This window comes from Lagenorhynchus albirostris, chromosome 17 (genome assembly GCF_949774975.1).
Source record: "Lagenorhynchus albirostris chromosome 17, mLagAlb1.1, whole genome shotgun sequence".
NCBI classification, from domain to species: Eukaryota; Metazoa; Chordata; class Mammalia; order Artiodactyla; family Delphinidae; genus Lagenorhynchus; species Lagenorhynchus albirostris.
The window spans coordinates 20,322,014-20,344,950 of NC_083111.1; the positions used below are offsets into that span (position 1 = coordinate 20,322,014).

General features: G+C 41.6%; 1 protein-coding gene across 3 annotated transcripts; it reads right to left on the bottom strand.

Moving 5' to 3' along the window:
- Positions 1-1,763: 1,763 nt before the first annotated feature.
- On the bottom strand, positions 1,764-17,822 carry PEX2 (peroxisomal biogenesis factor 2). Of its 3 annotated transcripts, XM_060128156.1 has the most exons (4): positions 17,595-17,821; positions 15,275-15,305; positions 3,431-3,511; positions 1,764-3,270 (listed from the first exon to the last, which is right to left on the bottom strand). In XM_060128156.1, exons 3-4 carry the CDS (start codon positions 3,492-3,494, stop codon positions 2,336-2,338), a joined length of 999 nt encoding a protein of 332 aa, XP_059984139.1. In that variant the 5' UTR covers positions 3,495-3,511; positions 15,275-15,305; positions 17,595-17,821; the 3' UTR covers positions 1,764-2,335. The 3 variants fall into 3 exon arrangements, with proteins under 3 accessions (XP_059984139.1, XP_059984140.1, XP_059984141.1); XM_060128157.1 differs by lacking the exon at positions 15,275-15,305; XM_060128158.1 differs by lacking the exons at positions 3,431-3,511; positions 15,275-15,305 and having other exon boundaries at positions 17,595-17,822.
- Between the last annotated feature and the right edge of the window lie 5,115 nt (positions 17,823-22,937).

Genomic DNA, 22,937 nt, shown 5'->3' on the forward strand with positions numbered 1-22,937 from the left:
CAAACCTGACTTGAGAACAAGTTGCACGGGAGAGAAAAGAAAAATGTTAGTGTGGAAGTTCTTATTTTCTCAAAGGGGGACACTCAGGGATGAACGTTAATGTAGCTAAATGCGACCCAGTTCTCGTGAACTTTGGGCCCTGAGGCCGCTGGGGGGTGGGAACAGAAGCACCAGGGTTCAGGTAAGTCTCCTGGCAGCCACAGGGCAGCAGGGACTAGATAGAGTCTGAGGCTGTCACAGCAGCTTGGCCAGCAGGCCTGCGTCTCTGAGGGGAGGTGAAGCTCCCTGAGGCAGCACTAAGTGTACACCCACTGATGAGAAGGTGAATGCCAGCTGCCCTTAATGTGCTCTGTGCCAAATATCCTTAAAAGCAGGGAAAACAAAAGAAGAGAAACTATAAAGAAAAAAGACAGAGAGATGGGAGCGGTTGTGATACCCACTGGGGTAGCCACCGGCTCCTCCTTTGAGGATGGCCCTGTGGCCTCACTGTGGTAAGTCAGGTCCACAGGCTGCCTCAGCTCTCAGTTCCTTCAGGGTCCGCCCTGGGTGCAGAGCTGCCAGGCCTGAGGTCATGCCCTCCCCTGAGCGGCCACATCCAGTGTCTGAGAGGTGGAGGTCAAAGGCCTGACTACTCTGGCCCCGCCTAGGACATCCTGAAAGACAAAATGCTCCAGAGATCTCCTCAGGGTTGGCCGAGGCTGGCAGGCCTGGCTTACAGTTGTTTCCTCTGCTATTCCTGCTTCTTCACCATTTCCTTTCACAGGCGTGGATCCCTAATCACTATCTTGTATTGATACTTCTAACCCTTTTCGACATCTGTTTCTGCAGAACCCAACCTGTGATGTTAGGTTTGATCGCTGGCTAACAAGATGTCTCTTGGTACACTGGAACCCAGAGGCAGCCTCTGGCTATCCAATGATGAGCAGAACAGCCACAGTCTCTGACCTCATGGGGGGGTTATCACTTAGTGGCGGTGGCAGATGTTAAATGAAAAAAGAAAAAAAAAATTGTACTAAGTGCCATTAGGGTCTGTAGAGAAGAAGAAAACCCTATAATATTGACAACCGTTAGTTAGCGTAGGTGTATTGTGTTTTCATGTTAAAATTATGACAATGTGGGCACCTACTCAGAATTCGCTATCAAAATAACACCATAACAAAATTGCTGGTAGAACAAAATCTTGTTAACTTTATTTCATCCTTTCAAATCTGCAGTCTCAGACGACCATTTACTTCTAATGTCCTTATCAAAGTAGATCACTGGTAAAATAGACTCCGGGATATAGAAGGCAAAGGGAGATTCTAGTTGGGATCTACTGCTTTCGACTTTCTGGCGGCCACCATTCTCCTAAGAACACCTGTGGTGAACTGCTTCCTGTCCTCCTTTAGGTGCATGGGGTGTTCGTGAGGGTATGTCACCCACATTTGAATGATCGGGAGCAGTATTTCTCCATCCTGGTTTAGGAATGTGCACATAATCTCAGGCTGACCAATAGCTGTGAGCTCCTGGACTTTGCCAGAACTATTAGGCAAGAAGCTCTCAGGCCAGTGGGATCAGAAAGCTGGTAAAACGGAAGTCTTGAGCTTCTGGTGGCCGTCGTTTGGCCTGAGAATGAAGCTGACTGAATCCTTTAAAAGCTGGCTTCAGAGAAAAACTTAAAATTACAATTGACACATCAGATATGAAAGTTTAAAACAACAGGTCTTACTATTGTCATTTTACGAAGTTATGGTGTCATTTCTGAAAATAAATGCCCACTCATCTCAGAGTCACCACAATCTTTTATTTTTAGAGTCTAACCTCTTTCCAGGAAGTAGTAGAATGAAGGAGCATTCTTAGTGGTCATTTGATAAAAACTATCCATTATTCTTTTTTTTTTTTTTTTTTTTTTTTTGCGGTATGCGGGCCTCTCACTGTTGTGGCCTCTTCCGTTGCGGAGCACAGGCTCCGGACACACAGGCTCAGCAGCCACAGTTCACGGGCCCAGCCGCTCCACGGCACGTGGGATTCTCCCGGACCAGGGCACGAACCCGCGTCCCCTGCATCGGCAGGCAGACTCCCAACCACTGTGCCACCAGGGAAGCCCTATCCATTATTCTTGACATTAAAAATTAAATGCAATGATTAAAAAAAAATATGTTACCATTTATATCATATGTTTAGAATCATGTGGTTTCCAGTGTGAGCAGAATTTAGTCGTGCCTGGAAAGGAACAGAGGGCAGTGGCTGAGAAGCACATGTCCTCATAAGACATACCTAAATAGTATGCTTAGGATGATTCATGCTAAGGATTTAGACAAAATACAGTTCTCCTCAAAGGAAACAATTGTAGCTTCTAAAGGGCATTCACTTCTGTCATCTCGATTCCTGATTTCAGTGGTTGCAGGCTGTGGACCTCTGTGCCGCACTTAGGACAAGCAAAGGACGCATCAAATAAGAAGCTACTCTTCACACAGTAGTAACAGAAAACATGCTCGCAGCCTATGGTGTGAGGCATGGTGGGCCACTCCCCACACAGAGAACACTGTCTGCCGCTGGTGGCCAGCGTGCTGTCACTGCTTGGAGCTCTGGTCAGAGGGATACACCATGAAGAGAGCTTGGCTTTCAACTTCTGGATACTGACAAGTGGTAAGAGGAAAATCAGAAACTCGGCAAAGCTGTGCCAGAGGAGTTCTCTATTCATGTACTCAAAGCCTACTTCTCGGACATTTTGGGGCCTGCAAAACACAGAACGGATGCCCAGCAGACGCTCGGTCAAAGTTGCGAACTTGCCCCTTTGAAGGAAAATCAAGAAATTAATCAACCTGCCCAGCTTCAAAAGTCCAACCACGAGATTCACGCACTGCTTGGCTTTCCTGAAGGATGCTACGTGACGGTTTCGAAACAAATCGTAGCATCGTTCTTCTAACCACTTCCCACCGATTGTACAGACGGCATACCACAGCTTTTGATTTTTGCTCAGTGGCTGGTATCTCAGGTTTGGGGAAAAATCGTTCTTGTACTGAATATTCAAAACTGACTGTCCCACGGTGGCATTTTTAGAGTAGATGGTGAATCTCCATAAGAAAAGCCACAAGAATGCTTTCACCTCTGGTTCAAAGCGGGCTAAGAGCCCTGGCTTAAATCCATGAAAGCACTGAGTAAACTGGGACCAAACGAGTTGCTCCAGGGCCTTGTTTAGTTCAAGTGCATCCAACTGGCTTATTCTTAGCACTCTGTCTGTCCGCTTCATATTCTCATCTCTGGAAGCCATGCCTTCTCTAAAGGTCTCTAGGAAAAAGTACAATTAGAAACCATCATCAAACAGTTGCAATCTTGTACTATCTTCTCGACTTACGCTTGGAAAACTGTGACACACAAATGACACAGGACACAGAGGAGATGGGCTTTCAGTAGCATCAAAGCAGCACAGTAAACGGTCACTTCTTACTTGGAACTTCTTCCTCTTTCTTCTCTCTCTCTCCTCCCTCTCTTCTCCTATCTTTTCTTTCCATTCTTTTTTCTGGCCCTCCTAATCAAAGGAATCACAAGTTTTAGCACGTTGCATCTTTTTTCCACAAACTTTCCCCTAGGTAGTCCTCCTGGGTCAGATATTTTAAAGGGAGATGATAAAATCCTGAGGCTAACAGCGATGAGGCTGAATAATAACATGACCTATTAAATACACGAACTTAATAAATACAATGAACTATGTGGAACGTTGCAATGGATGGTAAGTCAAGACCTCAGTTTAATTTCCAGCACTTCTACTGACTCCGAAGGAATATTTTCAACAAGTCATTTAATGTGTCTCAAGAACATTTTTCATTTGTAAAGGAAGTTAGGAGAAAACAAAATTAACCAGTAAGTATTTATTATTCTAGCACACACTCATAGAAAATAAATAGTAGCACAAAGCAACATGAATGCAGCAATGTCATTATTAAGGTGCACATACAGTTTTCTAAGAAAAAGAAACTATGATGTAAAAATAGACACTGAGATCATTTCATAAAAACACTAAGGAAACAAATAGGTGCTATAGGGATAAAAATCTTTTAAAATGAAATAGAAACAAGCTGATTAATGGTTAGCTGGGTATGACTGACTCATTCAAAATGCATTTATTAAATGCTTATTTTGTGCAAATCAATGAGATTAAACCACCCAGCAGCTACTGTTGTTAAGGAGTTTAGAGATTCTACATTTTACTTTAGGTATTTTACATTTTATTAATGAACTGGAAAATCCAATATATGACAAGAAATCTCTTTAAATTTAGTTTCTAAAACAGGCCCTTAACACACAGAGCTGGATCATGATCTCTGGGCCGTCAACAGGCCTTTGCAAGGCCCGAGGCACTAAGGGAACACTGAGCTACAGATGGAGGCAGGGATCCCCGTGAAGTTCACTGTCACCAACTGTGCAGCAATTGTGACCTTGGTCAAGTCATTTCACCATGCCTCTGCTTTGGTTTCTTCACTTACAAAACTAAGGACCGGAGACAAAACGACCTCTAAAGTTCTTTCAAATTCTATTATAATTTTTTACAAAATTATACAAAAACAAACAAAAATAACTACTAAATAATAGGTGGTTTAGTGCTGTTTTCTTCTCAAACCAGATCCATGACAGGAATGCTTCTCACTGATAAATAGGGTGGGTGATCTCAACTTTTTCCCCCTTCCTGCAGCTCCCTCAAGACTTGACTTGGCAGCCTATAAGCTACAACAGTGCGGATTTTGGCTGCAAGTTCTGTGCAATCCTTGCCTCACACTAGCCAGGAGCTACAGGAAAGAAAGAAGGGGATTAGGACAGAGTGCCCTTTCTTCTCTGTTTTTCTAATCCATTCACGACTCTATCCCCTCCCAGCCTTTTCCTCATTCTGGCTGCTCTCAGCTCCCCGCTGGATGATATCTAATTGGTCTATCTTACCTTTTGCGTCCTTCAGTGCATTTCCTACACGGCAATCCTTCTAAAACACAAGCCTCCCTAAACCTACCCCCAGGCTGCTTTCCTTCCTAATGCTTCAACCTCTAGTCACAAAGTGGCCCCCTCTCTTGTTCACTAGTGGACATTTGCTGTCTGTTCCCATCACCTGGAACAGTCTGTTCCCATCCTTTAACTGAAAAACTCACATGAGACTAAGTTTTTAAGTACTAGCTTAGGGACCGCTTCTTTCTGACCCTCCAAATATGAGTTACCTGCCTCTCTAGCTGTTCCTTTAGCACCCTGTCCCTCCTCTTTCTTGGCCTTTATGTATTTACTGTTCGTAAACTACTTTTTTTTTTTTTTTTTCCTGTACGTGGGCCTCTCACTGTTGTGGCCTCTCCCGTTGTGGAGCACAGGCTCCGCATGCGCAGGCTCAGTGGCCATTGGCTCACGGGCCCAGCCACTCCGCGGCATGTGGGATCTTCCCGGACCGGGGCATGAACCCATGTCCCCTGCATCGGCAGGCGGACTCTCAACCACTGCACCACCAGGGAAGCCCCGTAAACTACTTTTTAACTGTCTATTTCCTCCGCTAGAGGATAAGCCCTGTTGCGAAGATTCAGTCTTGTCACAGCTGAATCTTAGCAACTAGCGCAGTGCCTGATACACAGACCGCCTCCTGCAAATACTAGATGAGTGGAGTAGTGAATACAAAAGTCTAGGGTGGGTGAAGGGTAGAAAATACAAATTCCCATCCAAAAACCTTTAATACTATTTCAAGTTACCATATCCAGACTGTTGATTACTACTTCTTTCAACATGTTTCTTGTGCATCTGCTGTTTCCCAATGAATGTGTCAGAGCCAGTGATAAAATGGGAGAACAGACACAGTCTCAACCCTTGCAGAGATTATAATCTAGTGAGTGGGAGGAGGGGGAAAGGAAGAGTGTGCTGCACAAAATACACTCAGGCAATTACAATAAGGTGTGATAGGTGATGTGCAAGGGGAACTTCAGAACATTTTGCTTGCAACTAGACCTCAGAAGGTCCAAGAAGGCTTTGAGGGGAGGCAAGATCTCTGCAGCTACCTGAAGGATCAGCAGTGTCAGGCAGATACAAGAAGGTAAGAAAACCACTCCAACAGAGGGAACGCTAGATGCCGAGGACAGGAGGGGTCAGGACAAAAGATCAGGCTGGAAAGGAAAGCAAAAGACGGAAGCTAAAGGCTCTAAAAGCCGGGTTGAGAAGGCTGCATTTTATCAAGAAGGTAATGGGGGAGCCACTGAATGGCTGTAAGCAAAGAACTAATCATTGCATTTTAAACAGCTTGTTCTGGCCACATGGAGAATGGATCAGAGGCTGAAAGACTGGAGGCAGAGAGACCAATTAAGAGATGACTGTTAACATGATTTAGTGAGAAACTAATGATGGTCTAAATTAGAAAGGTATCAATGGGGATGGAGAAAAGCAGGTACCTTTGAAAGCTTGGAGGTGGAAGAATGGACACGACTTAGTGAGAAGTAAGCCAAGAATAACTGACTTGAGTAATGAAGTGGATGGTAGTCCAATTCTCTGAAATAGGAAACACATGCAGAGATATAGATTTGAAGGGAAAGATAATAAATCTGTGTAGTTTTAGAGATCTGAGGCTCCTGTGAGACAGCTAAGTGGAAAAGCTCAGTAGGCAGTTATGGGGATATGACAGAGAAAATCTGGGTGGAGATTTTGAGTGTGAGCCCCCTCTCACGGGACCGATCTATTTTAAATTTACTTGATCTATTTAAATGCTACGATCAGGAAGGCAGTGGTCTAAAGATAGGTAGATCTTGTCCATTTACAGCACATTCGACTTTCTTTGTAACAACATCATCTTATTCTCATGGTTTCCTACTCCAGCTACTGTGGCATTTCATGGGTTACGTTCACTGCTAACGCAAACCTTTTTTTGGCCTTTCAATCTTTCTCTGCTGGGGTCTTCGCATCACACTCCTGTAGTCGCTCTCTGTGCTTCTAGTCTAGCGCTCTTCAAACCTCGGCCCTCATCATGCGGAGGCCTTGTTAGATTGCGTCCCTCAGTTCCAGATTTTCTGATTCAGTAGGCCTGGAGTGGGAGCCAAGAATTTGCATTTCTAGCAAATTCCCAGGTGACGTTGCAAATTACTGGGCTAGTCCATTTCCAAGCTGAATTCATAATTTTGTGGTCATATCTATCACCCATACAGCTCAATGCTGCATGCTGGTCTTCCCACTCATTTCTGCTTGGTTTTCATTCCTAGATCTACAGAGGTTCTTACAAATCTTCACTGATTCAGGCTTTCTCTTTCTGCTATTAAGTAGTCCTTGTGAGACTGAGACCATTCACAGATTCCACAATTTCTATGAACATCAATACATCCTAGCCCTGACAGATGCCTGGGATGCAAAGATAAAGTCTTGTCCTGGCTCTCACTTTAAAGACTCCCACCAAGGTCTGCACAAGGGAAGCAGGCAAGGTGATGGACAAGTCAGGCATTAGGGAAGGTAGATGGTATTGCAAGATTCTCAAAGACACTCCATAAATCTTAAAACTATCTCAATAGAAAAGAATCCCAAAATTTATGTAAAAAATCATCAGTGATTATTTTTCTCACTTTCTTCTGCAGTTTACAAATCTTCTCTAATTAACATAACATTTATGTAATTAAGAAAAGAAAAAACTAAAACATTATTTGAAAAACCTCATAAGCAAACCAAACTCTATAAAGTTATTTATTCTTATTTACCAAATCATGTCTTTTTTATCTCATTATAGCCCCTGGGATAAAGTACAAACTTCTTAGACCTAACCTAGCTCAATTCTGTCTCCATCTCTGTAACCATATAACCCGTTATTCACCAAAGAACCTTTAATTGCAAACTATCCTTTGGTCCTGCCTTTGTACCTTTTCTCATGTACCTAAAACACTTACCTTCCCCAGCAACTCCTCCTACCGCCCTCAACCATCTGCCCTTCACATTCCAACCCAGTTACAACAGTTTCCAGGAAACCTTCATAATTACCTCCAACTCCCATTGTCAGCATTTTTAACTCTGACAACAATTGTCCGTGTCACAGGCTTGAGCCCTCAACTCTTTGTACTGTGATTTCAGTAGTGTGAATACATCTTCTCTCCCTAACTTGACCATAAACTAGTTAAGGGAAAGTGCCTCATACCTGCTTCTCAAAGTGCTTGCCACCCACAAAGTGACTTTGATACCTAACTCAGTTTTCCTCATGCAAAATTCTATAAAATCCTTCAGGATAGGTGGGAATACGGTATATGCAACTCTTCTACTGTAACAGTATCAACAACGCGGCGTCTTCCCTAGGTTTCGTATTCTGTGGTCAGCAAGATAGGGGAAACTCTCTTATTTCTAAAAGTACTCCTGAAAAAGCTCGGATCATACTGGACATCGATATCAAGTCCAACACTACCAGTCCCCTCCCCTCACCCCTTCCCTGCCCCCAACTTAAACTGGATGGATTGCTATTCTTCTCAGTTGAGGGTCAGATGAGAAGGATGGCTTGTGTTAGAGCACCAGTTGTGCCAATTTATGTATCTTCAGATATTAGAGTCACAATCAGTTCTTAGTAATCTTATAGAATTTACCACAAAGACAGGCACACAGTAGATGCTTAATAAAGATTTGCTGATCCCATATGCAGTGGAATGAGTAGTTTGGTAGTGAATCTGTACTGACTGAACATTGCTGAGAGCATCTAGATGAACTGGAGGTTGAGGGGACCTATCTCTTCTCAGGTCCCTTACTTGTATGTAGGGAGAAACTGCTCAGAGAGAGTGGCTTCTCAGAGGAATCATCTATTTCAACTCCCTCATTTCTGGAGGACTCATACTGACGGACATTTAGTAAAGACAGGAATTTTTAATGGCTGCCAGAAAAGAAGACTTAACACACTCTCTAACCAATCCAGTATTTAACAATCCTTATTATCAAAAAATTCTTTCTTATCCCTTCTGTTACAGTTTAACATTTTTTTTTCTTTCCTTTTCTTCGCCCCAGGCCTGGCCTCGGGGTAGATTATGAACAGCTGGGCTCGATCTCCTCCCTACAGAAGACTCTTTACTAGAGCAGAAGACTATTATTAACTACTCTTTGGCCTTTGCTCTTCCAGATAAATAATTTGTTTCTCTGTTTTTTTTTGTTTTAGATTTTGGTTTCCAACATTTTAGTCATTTTTGTGACTTCTTTTAGTTGTAAACATAGAACAGACACTGTCCATTATGCACCACAGTTTGTTAAAGTAGAATAGCCTTCCTATTGCTCTATATTCTTGTCTGGCAACTGTGACAGAGTAGAAAGACCAGATTTAAAATCAGATGGACTTGGACTCAAGTTCCAGCTTGGTCATTTAGTTGCTATGTAATCTTAAAAAAGTCATTAGCATCAGATTCTTCTAGAAGTTGGAAATGAACCACTACCTGACAATGTTGGTGAGATTAAAGCAGATAATGTTATGAAAGTGGTTTGGAAACGGGAAAGCAGTATTGTTATTGTACTATTGCTACTCTGGTTAGGGATGAGCATAAGAAGAAAAAGACTCGGTGGACTTTACCAAATCTCATTTGAAAAGACTGAAATCTTCATTATTACTCATCTAATACCTCAGTCGACCTGTGGTATAAGAATGTTTTTTTCCCCAGGAAATACTGACTACACCATTAAAACATAATTGGGGCAGCTACACAGTGAACGTGATGGCATCCGTGATGTGGGCATGTGTGGGGGCCGGACGGGAAGGGGAGAGACATGGTCCAGTGGAACTCATCACACCCTTCACTTGCATCTTATCTGAGAGGAGATGTTGGGGTGGGAATCCCGAGAGAACGGGGGTGGGTGCCAGCATGACCTGCTCTCTGGGCTGTTTCACCCGCATCCACGTGGCTGTGCCTGTTGATCCGGAAGCAGAGAAACCTCCAGAATGCACACCGATAGCACCTGACTCTACGGTGCTTCGCTGAACAGGGCCTGATACAGGCAGTCCAAGACGGGCATCCAACCTTGGCTCCTCACCAACACACCCCATTCAGTTCCTCCCCCCCCTGCCCCCCGCTGCCTTCTGGCAGGTCAGTTATTCTAGAATACTGGCTTTAGAGAAGGGCAGTGCTCAAGAGCAGAAGAAACTGATGAAATCGAAATAACTAGAAGTTCCATTCATCTGATTATAGAACTTCTTCTTTGCACTGTCATACACTAATATTTGCCCATAATGGGTATAGAGCACAGAAAAATGCCATAAGTGCCTTAAAATCACATAAAGTTATTCTCAGTCTAATGTAAGAAGTTGGTGTTTCAGTGAATTCGAATTCTCTGACAAATGGCTATTCAATTTAACCAATATTTATGGAGTGCCAACAAAATGCTGGGCATTCTCCTAGGTATCAGAGATTCGGTCCAAATAGTTAAGTCTCAGTTAACTTCTTTTTAGTCAAGCATTTCTAAAGAAATAGGATGCTATGGTAATCAAGACTAGCCATTGATCTCTGAAGCAAAGAATGGATCTCAAAATAGGAAAACACTATAAAGGGTCACAAAACTCCCCGGGGCAGAAAAGAGAAAAATTGCATATAATGTTGTGCAAACTCCAGAAATATGCAAGCACTGACACTGGCCATGGTCTATCTGGGAAACACAGGGATGGGTTCCAACAGGAGCTGCGTCCTTCGTTATTTAATTCCCATCAATGTCTTTGCACTTGTTAGGAAATAAAAAGTCGCCTGCTGTGACCAGAGCTTAAGGGCTTGGCAGGAGAGACTGGCTGAAGAGTCAACACCCTGCAAAAAGACCCTGTTTTAAGGAAATTGCATTGATTTTGTAGCCATGAGTAATCACTGAAGAGAAGAGACATAACAGGATATAAATTTTAAAAGATTAATCTGATGGTGGAGTTCAAGAAGTTGAAGAAAAGGAAAACTGCAATTCTGGAAGACCAGTTACAGGACTTCTTTTTTTTTTTTTTCTTTTTGTGCGGTACACAGGCCTCTCACTGTTGTGGCCCCTCCCGTTGCGGAGCGCAGGCTCAGCGGCCATGGCTCATGGGCCCAGCCACTCCGCGGCATGTGGGATCTTCCTGGACCGGGGCACGAACCCGTGTTCCCTGCATGGGCAAGCGGACTCTCAACCACTGCGCCACCAGGGAAGCCCCAGTTACAGGACTTCTGCAACCTTTCAGGGCCTTAACTAAGGTGCTTATTAATAACTTTCTGAACAAGTCATAGTAATTTAACTTGCTTCACTGACAACTATGAAAATAAAAAAGATTACAGTGTCCTCACATTTTTGAATCAAAAATCCCCAACTCTTCTGGTAAACCAATGCTTTCCTGACTCTGTTACATTGATCGCTAACCACACCCAACTTTTGGTCAGTCTACTTCTACCTTCAAGAGTTTAAGTATTAAAAATCCCATATTATTGGTTCTTGTAGGTTAGCATCTAATTTCACAAAAGTAGGCTCAAACTTGAATAGTTAAAAAAAATACAAGCTAATCTTTTTTCAAAAAAGTTGGGATTGTTTTGAATTGAAACAAACACCATCAGATTTAATTCAAATTGATTTTTCCAGAAGGCCAAAATCAGGTGATGCTTTTTCCTACTCTGCCGTGAAATCTCATTCTTTTAATACACAATCCTATCAACCTCTTCCTCCCCACTCCCCATTTCCCAAACTATACTAAGTTAAGATTCTAAAAAGTTAACCCAGGGGGAAACATGTATGGCCATGCAAAGAGACTTATACAATAATTAATTAGAAGCATAATTGGCACTAAATAAATTAGTGTTTAGTGAAGGATGCTATGTTAAGGATATGTGAAAAAGAGGCTTAAGGCAAAAATCAAGACCAGATAAAAAGTATAGCACCTACGAGGGTTAGTGTCATTAACTTGTCACATAAATATGTTTAAGACAAAATGATCTAGCACTAAAAACTATTAAAAAGGTCTCCTGCTGGTATTTTATCACTAGACAGGTCACACTGCTTTTCTTTCACAGAGAAAAAAACAACTGAAAATTCGTTTACTAAGAGCACCGATATATAACCTTATCCCTTAAATAACTCAGGCTTTCTTTTTAAGCTTTTCATTCCCCAAATAAAACTCTGTCATCTATATTGCATTCCAAAACCAAAACAAATGACTGTATCTCACTAAAGAGGGAAGCAGCATTTTTCAGGATGTATTCCAGAGCTTTTATTGAGTATAGTACAAATTATGAATGAATATATTTTATTTAAAAATATGCTATTGACAGAAATCTATCAATAATAATGTGGGTATTGTCAAGGGCCTGTCAATATTAATGTAATTATGATTAAGGGGATAACATGGATTTTTACCTATAATACCAAGTAACATCTCCTACATTACTGCTATCAATATACACATTATTATTGACCTGTTCCGAGATGCTCAGTACTAGATGTATTACCATTAGGCATGTTTGTCAATGCATACTGCCGACAAAAATTTTACACTTAAATTTACAGTCCTGTAAACTTTGTCAGCAGAAACATGTGATTCCCACGTAATCGCTAAGGTTTCAAACCCATCCATATGCACCCCCGCTCCCTGCCAGACTATCCTTTTCTAGATCCACAATAATCAACTAATTTTTAGTATAACAATGTTGCTACCACACTATCCTAAAGGTTCTAGTAATCAAAATGGAAGAGACCATTTTTGCCTTTTAGGTTTTAAAAAAAAATTTTAATCAGCATTTCATATTAGGAGGTTATATGAAAAAAGTTCTATAACCCGAGATCTTAAGCTTTGAACCTATACCCTACTATTTTATTTCCTTTGTGTAGTCAGATAGATTTACTGTCCATTGTATTGAAATCAATACTAATAAATGGGACATGCATCAAAGAGAGATTTAACAGGACACTGATTCCCAGAACACATTTCAAACATGAGCAAAAGAGAAAAAGCTATGGCTGGGACCCATTAGAACACAGTGACCTCTGGCACTGTGAACAGGCCTAGAAATCAACAACTGTAAGTTCAAATCCCACTTCTGCCACAGGCTTGCTAAGTGACTTGTCACTGCTCTTTTGTTCCTCTCTTTCATCAAATATGAACTAAGTCTCAATAGTTTACAGATAGCTGATGATACAAATCCCAATTGTTCTCATTTGGATACAGACAAGACATGCAGAATTTGAAAATTCCCTTATGGACACTAGATCTCTGAATTACTCTTAACTTAAATGCAATCCTCATCAATTTCCAAATAGAATTTTTCCTTTTGGGAGTGCTAGTGGGTACGCAACAAAATGTCTTTAAAATATATCTGGAAGGATAAAGTTCCAAATAGTTTCTCAAAAAGACGAACAATGATAAGTAACTTGCCCTAGCAGAGGGGAAATACTCTTTTTATTTGGAGACAGTTGGGAATTCAACTCAAAGACTACAGTCTTCAAGACTATAATTAGTCGTACACAATTGAGCACCTTACCTATTTCACTTATGGTTATTTACTCAAGTATCTACAAGTAACACAAAATACTTTTTTTTAAACCTGAGAACAGAATTGCCCATTACTTCGGCCTCACTTCACAAATACATTTTTAAGAAGACAGCACGGCACTCATCATCTTTTCTTTCAGAAAGTTGATACTTCTGAGTCTTTGAGAAAGAAAGCACATTGTGGAAATAAAGAGCAGATGTCTGAGTGAACGTGGGTGAGGGGAGTTAAACTGCTTCTGATTAGTTCTGTATTCTAGCCCAGGTTTACCAACAGGCTGTGTGACTCTGGGCAAGTCATTTTACCACATTGTGCTCTTTAGCAGTTAAAAAAAAAAAAAAAGCACTGTAAAAAGTCTACCTCTCTAGAATCCTTATAGGATTTTAGGAAACCTTGGAAGAGGAAGAGAAAAAAATAAAAGAACAGTCATTTCCAACTGCAGAAATGGTTCATGTCGAACATGAGTTTGGAAAAGGCTAGAGAAAGTGGAGAAATCAGAATGGTGGTACCCATGAGACAGACTCAATACTCGTGGAAAAAAGTAGCGAAGCCTGATGGAAGAGAAACCCAACCAATCTGTGAGTTTACAACTGCAGTAAACCTGTACCACTTACTTTCTGGTTATGAAGTGCTAATAAGCAACGACCACAGCTAAGTGTCCTTTGCAAAATTAAATATTAAATCATTTAATCCTTACAATATTATGAAAGAGGTTCTTTCAGTATTTGTGTTTTAAATCAAGGAAACTGAGGCACAGCGAGATGAGCTGGCTTGTATGAAAATCACACAGGCAGAAGTGGTGGGGCCATGCTCTGTACCATCATCCTCTATGGACAAGGTGATGATGGACCTAAAAGATGAACATAAACACTTCATTATGGCACTGCAGGACATGCAGATGGGGCTATTTTAAGTGGCTAAGTACTAAGAGATGAAGATTGCAGGCATGAACTACAGCAAAAATTGCAATCCAAGGATGAACAAACAGCAACTACATGAAACTTACAGAGCAAATAGATCTTTAAGTACTCTATAAATCTGGAAAAAAACCTGAGGATATAATTGCCTAAGAAGAGAATTCTAACTGACTTTAAGATTATTGGAACACAGGTTTAATTGCACATTTTATGGCACGTGAGAGAATGTGAGAAGAGCCATGAAGGAACAGAGGTATTAGCAATGGAAAAGGAGGAAGTACCATGGGATACATACTATGTATGAGGCACTAGACATTTTCTTTACAGTTCTTTACCTCATTTAATCCTCATAACACAGTAAATATTAAGCCCATTTTAAGAAGTAAAAAATTAAGAGAAGACTGACAACCTGTTTAAGGTCAAGCTGGTGCTTAGTAAATCTCTGGTAAACACTAGAGAAATGGTGGAACACACAAAAGGAAGTTAGTAGTATGAGTATTTGGTAAGCCTGGATCAAATTCAATCCCACAGAGCTCAAAACAGAATTTTTCCCTCATGACCTTTCTGAACACCAGCCTGCCAGTCAAGCTCTCAGGACCGTAGACAGGAAGAAATTCAAGGAATCTGGTAAAGCTGCCCGAGTTGCCTGGGATGCACCTCATCTACTTTCCCTGTCTTTCCGTGTGGTCAGAGAACCATTCAAAGAGACTCAATATCAAATCTGAACCAAAGGAATACAGGGGTGAAAAAAGGAGGTGCAAACATTCATTTAACTATTATGAACATACACCATACACAAGGTAGAGGCAATGCCAACTCACCTGCCTGACACTGGAAAGGAATGGGTATACATAATCAAACAGAATTACTCCAGAGCTCTTGGTTTTCATGTTTTTATAATAAGAAGAAAGAAAAGAAAACTGGGATGAAATTTTATCTCACCTTATTGACAGGCAGGTAAGAAGGAAGAGTTCTGGAAAATAAAATGAAACAAGATAAAAAGCAATGTAGAAAAGGGCATTTTGATTCCAAGGTGGGAAAAGGTTGGGAAGTTAACAGCCCACAATGGGAAGTACAGAGGGTGCTAGACATCCTCTTCCCTGCTTCCACGTCCACATCCAGAAATCACAGCGATGGCACTTGCAGTGCCAGGATTACAGATGCGGGGCAAGCGCGGGCAGTTTGGGGCTTTCCTCCTGAGGTTTCTTCCACCTTCCAAAGGAACTGAGGAGGAACATGGAATGTTTAGAAACTGCTGTCATTTCACAGTGAAGAGAAAAAAGGGAAAGTCCAATTTGCTTCTAGGTTGTCCAACCCAGATAATCAAGGGAGGGAAAAAAAAAAAAAAAAAAAGAGGCAGTGATTCAGAGCAGAACTTTCGTCCAGAAATAAAGATTGTGCATACTGCATACCTTTTCCTGTGCTAGAGGAACCGGAGCATGGTGGAGTGCAAGAGGCAAAGAAACTTAAAATATACTTGATGCTGTGAGGAAAACATGGGGCCAGGCCTTGGAAATTTACTAGTAACGTGAGGTTAGGTAACACTGCTAACATCTTTATGGTTCAGCTACCAAAAATGGAAAATGGAAAACATCTGCCTTCCCTATTGCAAAGACTACTATGAGCTTCAAATATAAGCAAAAATTTTATGGCTAAAATTTTAAAAAGTAGGGGGAAAAGAGAAAAGGAAGTACGACTCTGATCAAAAAGAAACTTAAAATTTGTATCTATTAAATAAGGTTGAATATAGACACGTTTGTGGCTTTTGGTAATGAATTAACTGTGAACATATACACTTTATTGTTTAAAAAACTGTAATAATCAAAGGAATGCACCTTGAATACAAATGAAAAATTAACCAAAGAAACAAAATTTTAATGCTAGAAGGAAACAGATCATCTAGTCTAAAATATGAATTTAATCTTCCTAACGGGATCCCAGTTTTTCAAGCAGAACAGAAAAAATAGCTGTTCTTGTAAAATACTGCTGAGGGTCTGCTTGTTTCATCTCTCCTCTGCATGGCTCCAGTAAATTTCTACAGAAGTCCTCCTATGGAACAGTTTTAAAATCACAGATTGAGGTGCTACTCCTAATTTCTAAAAATGAGAATAAGGCTAAGAGGTAGACCTGGTCAGGAGTTGAACTCAATTCTCTTGATTTAGTCTAGCATGTTCTCTACTATGTCCTGTTACTTCTATTTTCTTTCCTTTTTTTTTTTCCTAAGGAAAAAAATAAGGGGTTCTCCTTTTAACTTGTAAATAATTCCTAATTCCACTCTCTCTTTTCTTCCAAATCTCTTTATGGCCCAAAACCATTCAACTCTAATCTTTCTGGATACAAGTAATGGATAATATGGGCAAGATCAGGGAGAAGATAAAGTGAAAAAGAAAAAGGAAGCGTCAGCCATCCCAAGATTATTCTGTTCAGGCTTAACTAAAGGTAACTCATCATGGGAAGGTATTTAGACGACAAACTGTGGTGTGGATGGAACCTCAGCCTCCCTGTAATTGCTTGAAACTGTCCAGGTATATAGTGTTCCAGGGACATCATAGAATACAGACGTGTTGTGAACGGTCAACAACTTGGTCTGATTCTGTGAACAGCCCTTTCACTAAATGTAGTATTTTTGGAAAATGGGACCTAAAGAAATAAGTAAACAATGAGTTTTAATTAAAGGCCTCAGAAGAACAATGATTTTTACATTCTATCTCTTACCAGAAATCAATGTTAAACATAACATGCTCATCGCAAGCAATTTTCTAAGAAAATTCTCAATAACTTTTTCTCCCCAAGAAAATTAAAACTGCTTTTGAGTTCATAGTCTTTCAGAAATGTTGGAAACTTAAGCATACTCAACTTTTTTGGTACCAAACATAACATTTTACATGAACCATCAGATATTAAAGTTTTGACCCTGAATAATTCTTAAGCCGTTCGTAACAGTTAAATCTCACCACCGCCAAGTGCGGGGAAAAGATTTCCAAGTGCGTGTCTAGAAAGTCACTTCGCAGAATGCAAAGGAGCTCAAGTCTAGCTGTGTTTCTTTTTTTCTTTTTAATGGTGCGATCCTAAGACTATTTTTAGGAGTTTACGTTTGTCTCACTGCCTTTCCCCAAATCAGATTGTGACTGCCTCTTCCAGGAAGACAATACAACAGGGAAACAAGTAAAAGGCGACAATTACAAGGTCGTGAAACTCCACGCCCTCCCAGCTGTAAGCAAGACCTCAGGTCCGCACTCCGGCTCTCTCGGGCGACACTGACCTTAGGAGTCTGCGAAACGCCCCGCTCCAAGTAACTGTTCCTGAAACATTCTTTGGGAAGCTTGGCTTTTCCTAGCAGAACCTGGGCTCTCCAAGCTTCCGGAACTCGCGGGTTTACGTAGTGACGCAGCACCCGGAAGTGCCTAAAAAAAGGGGAAACTAAACCAACGAGAACCACGCTTTAGCGCGCCGCGGAACAGCGAATGTCCATGTGCCGAAGGCCGAAGGGCCGAAGAGCCGAAGAGCCGAAGAGCCGAAGGGCCGAAGAGGACACCCGCGCGCGGTGATTGGTCGGCTGGCAGTGGAGGAAATCCGTATGTGATTGGCAGGAGAGTGGCGAACGCGGGGGGGCCGCGCGTGGAGAGGCCTCGGTGTCAGGGGTCGCTGGGAAGCAGGGGCTCTCGAAAGCAAGGCTTTCCCTGCCCTCGGGCGCCGGCAGCTGGTCTCCGGACAAGCGCCGCCGAGTGGCGGCGGGGCGCCTCCGCGTCTCGGGGGCTCTTCGCTTGCCCCGGGTGGCGGGCCTACCGCGGGATAGCTCCATTGGGAAGGGAGACTCCGGCTAGCGCGGCAGCGTCCGAGCTGGGGCAGTTTTGCGGCGCGGCGCTGCCTTAGGGGTAGGGGTGGGGGTGGGGGGCGGGGCTTGTTGGCCTCTGCAGGCTCAGGGAGGCAGGTGGCCCCGTCTAGTCGGCCATCCACCCTGCAAAACCGCGGCTCGGGAGGCCCAACCGGGCGAGCTGGACGCGCTCGCAGCACTGGGGGCCGTGAGCTCCCGGCCGCAGGGTCGGTGTGAATCACCCCAGAGCTCTTAGAAACACCGACAGCCAGGTTGCCCAGTTCTGGGGAAGTGAGGGGGGATTTCTAGGACTGGGGCCCGACGGAAGGTATTTTTTGAGCGTTCACCAGGCAATTATGTGTAGTCGGCGTTGAGAATCGCCACTGCCTACTCATGGATGGCACTGTCGGGCTGGATTGAATGAAGTCAGGTGCGTAAAGTTTCCTGCACACAGTAGGTCTTAAAAACGTTTGAGCTCGTCTCCCCTGGCCCCGCCTTCTCGCCAGGAGCAATCAGTCCTACAATAGCTGTATTGATAGACATTGGAGAGCTCATCCTGTAGAAGCAGTGATGCAAGAAAGCTTCGGGTTTTTTTTTTTTTAATTATCCCGTGGAACACTTGTTATTCAGAATTTAAAACATTATAGATAAGATAAAAGAACATTTCTCAGTGAAGTCTAATACTGTTCAAATTCATTTTTACCTGAAAGATACACAGTTAACACCACAGATAGCTGGAATTTTCTTGTCTTCCATACATTAAGGAGTTCTCAGGTCAGGCCTAGGAGGATGATGGTGATGGTTTCTCCAAATAATGAAATTCCCACTATGGGAACCAAGAGTACAAGTGATATAGAGTAGGAGCTCCAAGCTGAAAGGGTGTGTTGTTCCCTTAGGTACAGAAGGAGAGGTTTCTGCAGAGCTCGAGTCGGCCAGCTAGTAGCCACTAGCCACCTGAAGTGTGGGTAGGCCAGATTGAGATCTGCTCTAAGTGTAAAATGCACACTGGATTACTAAAATAAGGTATGAAAAGCAAAGAATGGGAACTGTTCATTTGTTATATTGGTTACATATCAACATGAGAATGTTTTGGAAATTTTAAAATTACATATGTGACTCCCGTTACACTTATGTTGGATAGGGCTGTTCTAGCTCTTTGAAGAAGACCAAGTCTTTCATGTAGCAGTTGTGAAGGAAGGCAACCATATTGTACTTCTCAGGTGGACCTACATCTGTACTGTGCTTCACTTAATTTTTATGAAAGGGAGAAAAAGGGACCAAAAAAAAGACTAACATAGGGGACATTTTTAGAAAGCAGTTTCTAATTCATGGAGCCTTATGTATGTCACATGAACGTCACGATATCCATTGATAATAAAAACGATACCAAGCTGTTGAGAAGTTTGAATTATGTTTAAGGAATCTGATTAAGAGGGCAAAACGTGTAGAACATTTAAAATTTCTATTGAAAATGTTTCACATAGGTTCTGGGTTTTGCCATTTAATCTCTAGATATAGTGAACGTTTTTAGTTTTCCAATGAGCTAGTAAGCTGAGGTTTCAGGGAAACTTTGTTTCCAGTTTTGTATATTTGCTTTAAAAATATTTTTTTTTCATTCATTTATTTAATAAAAGCCTGCCGGGGGCCAGGGGTATTGCTAAGCAGTGTTGATGTAAAGGTTAGCACTCAGACACGGCCCTTACTCTCTTGGAGCTATAGTGGTTATCAATTCAGAGACAGTGAAAAAGTACATAATAACCAAGGCATAGTGTATTTTGCCATTGAGTAAGTGCTTTACCTCTGTAAATTCAACACATTGTTTTAAACCCAGAATTTATATATTCCTGCTGACATTTTAATGAAGAGTCTTATTAGGACTTGACTATGGGCTTAAAGTATATTAGTAAAAAAATCAAAGTATACTTAATTCATCTGTTAATTATGAGAACTCAAGAAAAAATTAAATTAGACTATTCACCTTTAAAAAGAAAGAAAAGATGAAAAAATTACAATAGCATCTTGTTTATGATACCTTCTTTTAGCCTTTCAGCAACTTTTAGGTTCTAAGGAATTTAATAATAGAAATGGAAAGGCAACATTGATTTATGCCCCAACATAGTTTAAAATTGCTGACTTTAAAAACTTAAATTTATTTTAGCATATTACAGAGTTCTTAAATCAATATATTTGAGTCTTTTAGGAAAAAGATAAACATAAATCTTATGTTAGTTTACTACTGCTGCTGTAACAAATTACCACAAAGTTAGTGGCTCAAAACAACACCAGTACGTTATCTTACATTTCTGTAGTTGGAAGTCCAGCTCAGGTCTCCCTGGGCTAAAATCAAGGTGTCCCCGGGTCTGTGTTCCTTTCTAGAGGGTCTAGGGAAGGATCAGGTTTTTTGTTTATTCAGATTGTTGACCAGATTCAGTTCCTTGCTATGGTAGTATTGAAGTCCCTGGTTCCTTGCCAGCTGTCGGCTGAGAGATGTTCTCAGCTTCTAGAAGCCACTCACATTCCTTAGGTTGTGGCCCTCTTCAAAGCCAACAATGGTAGGTTGAGATCCTCTCATCCTTCTGATTTCTCTTACCTTTTCATCTGTTGTTTCATCTCTCTAATTTCAGTTTTTTAAGACTCTGGTTAAGTTGAGCCTACCTAGATAATCCAGGATAATCTCTCCACGTCAAGGTCCGTAAACTTAATCACATCCTTCAAGTCCCTTTTGCCGTAGTGAAGTAACATATTCATGGGTTCCAGGGATTAGTGCATGGACATTTTTAGGGGAGGTTCTACCTACCACAGATCATACTTGGGTCCATGCAGTATATCCATCATTTCTTATCAGTACTCTCAGTACTTTAGGATGGAATAATAATGTTTATAATAACAGGTAAATTTTATCATATGTATAATATGTTCCAGGCACTATTCTAACCCCTTTTTCTGCATTTACTCTTAGTCCTTAGAAATGCCCTAGGAGACAAGTACTGTTTTTATCCCCACTTACAGAGAGGGAAACAGGTACAGAGTGGGGAAGTAACTTCTCACAGCTATTAAGTGGTAGAATGAGGATTTGAATCTACATGGTCTGATTCCAGGGCCTCTGCACGCTCTGAACCACAACATTGTAGAAATTTGTGAACGTCTGGATTTACTAAACATGCTTTAGTGATATAGTGACTATGAGTTTAGGCTCTGGCATCACAATGTGTGGATTTATATTCTACCTTTTACCAGTTACTGGACGACCTGGACAAGTTACCTAACCTCCCTGGTTAGGTAACTGAATTATTAACTGAATTCATGACAACACTTGAGGATTCAATGAGGCACTATATGTGAAGTACTAGAAAAGGGCCTCCACGTGAGCTGTTGCTAGCTATAATTATTGGTGACAATTCAACTTTTAAAAACAGTTTATCGTGAAAAAGGAATGTTTCCTTTTGTAAATTCAGTCTCTTTATGAAATAAAAACTGAAAGTTAAATTTTTCCTTTTTATAAAATTTTATTTATTTATTTTATTTATTTTATTTTTGGCTGTGTTGGGTCTTCGCTGCTGCACGTGAGCTTTTCTCTAGTTGCGGCGAGTGGGGGCTACTCTTTGTTGCGGTGCGTGGACTTCTCATTGCAGTGGCTTCTGTTGTTGTGGAGCATGGGCTCTAGGTGCGTGGGCTTCAGTAGTTGTGGCACGTGGGCTCAGTAGTTGTGGCTCGTGGGCTCTAGAGCGCAGGCTCAGTAGTTGTGGCACATGGGCTTAGTTGCTCTGTGGCATGTGGGATCTTCCGGGACAAAGGCTCAAACCCGTGTCCCCTGCACTGGCAGGGAGATTCTTAACCACTGTGCCACCAGGGAAGCCCTAAATTTTCCCTTTTAAAACACCACAATGCTGTCTCCTTTCCCAGCTTCTAATTTCTCTCCACTGCAGCCTCTCCTCTGTCTTTCTGGTGGTGTTACTTTCTAGTGCTACCTGATCAAACACTTTAAATACTTTGTCCAGACTCTAGTTGCCCCAGGGTAACATCCAAATTCCTTAGAAAGGCACCAGGACACAAGCTCCAAATACCCTCTGCTGCCATTCCTCTGCCTAGTATTTACACATCCCCCATTTCTAACTTCTCACTGTTCTCTTTTGCTATTATTATTCTTGGAGGGAAACATGGCAGATGCTGGGTCTCTGGCCATAACGCCTTCTAATACTACTCCAAACCTTACCCTCTTCTAATAATCTTTGCTGCCATTGCCTTAATTCAAACCCTCATGTTCTCTGCATTTTATTTCCTAACAAATTTGTGGCCTCCTTATCACCCTTCAAGCTTACTCTCCTCCCTGTTCACCAGAATAATCTTTCTAAAGTACAAAACTTCACACATTGTTACTCTTCTTCAAACCCTTCATTGTCTCCCCCTGACACCAGTTCCTGCAAATATTATTCCTTTCCTTATGTCTCTTAACACCAGTTAGGTGCTTCCACTGTTGCATTCAAGGTATGCTTATTTAAGCACTCGTCTTTCCTTCTAAATCATGACTCATTGATAGGGAATAAGAGATGCTTTTGCTTGCATGAATTTATTATACTATCTCATCATTGCCTATTTACATCTCTGTCTCTTGTCACTGAGCTGTGGACGCTTTAAGGGGAAGCTTGTTGTTTTATTTCTCTTTTCTTCTGTGCCCAAGAAATAGGAGGTGCTTAGTAATTGTTGAATGAATGAATAGGGAAAAATAACCCCAAATACATACAATGGAAAAAACGCTGCTTAAATCCCCAAATGTATCCAAAGCAATTTATT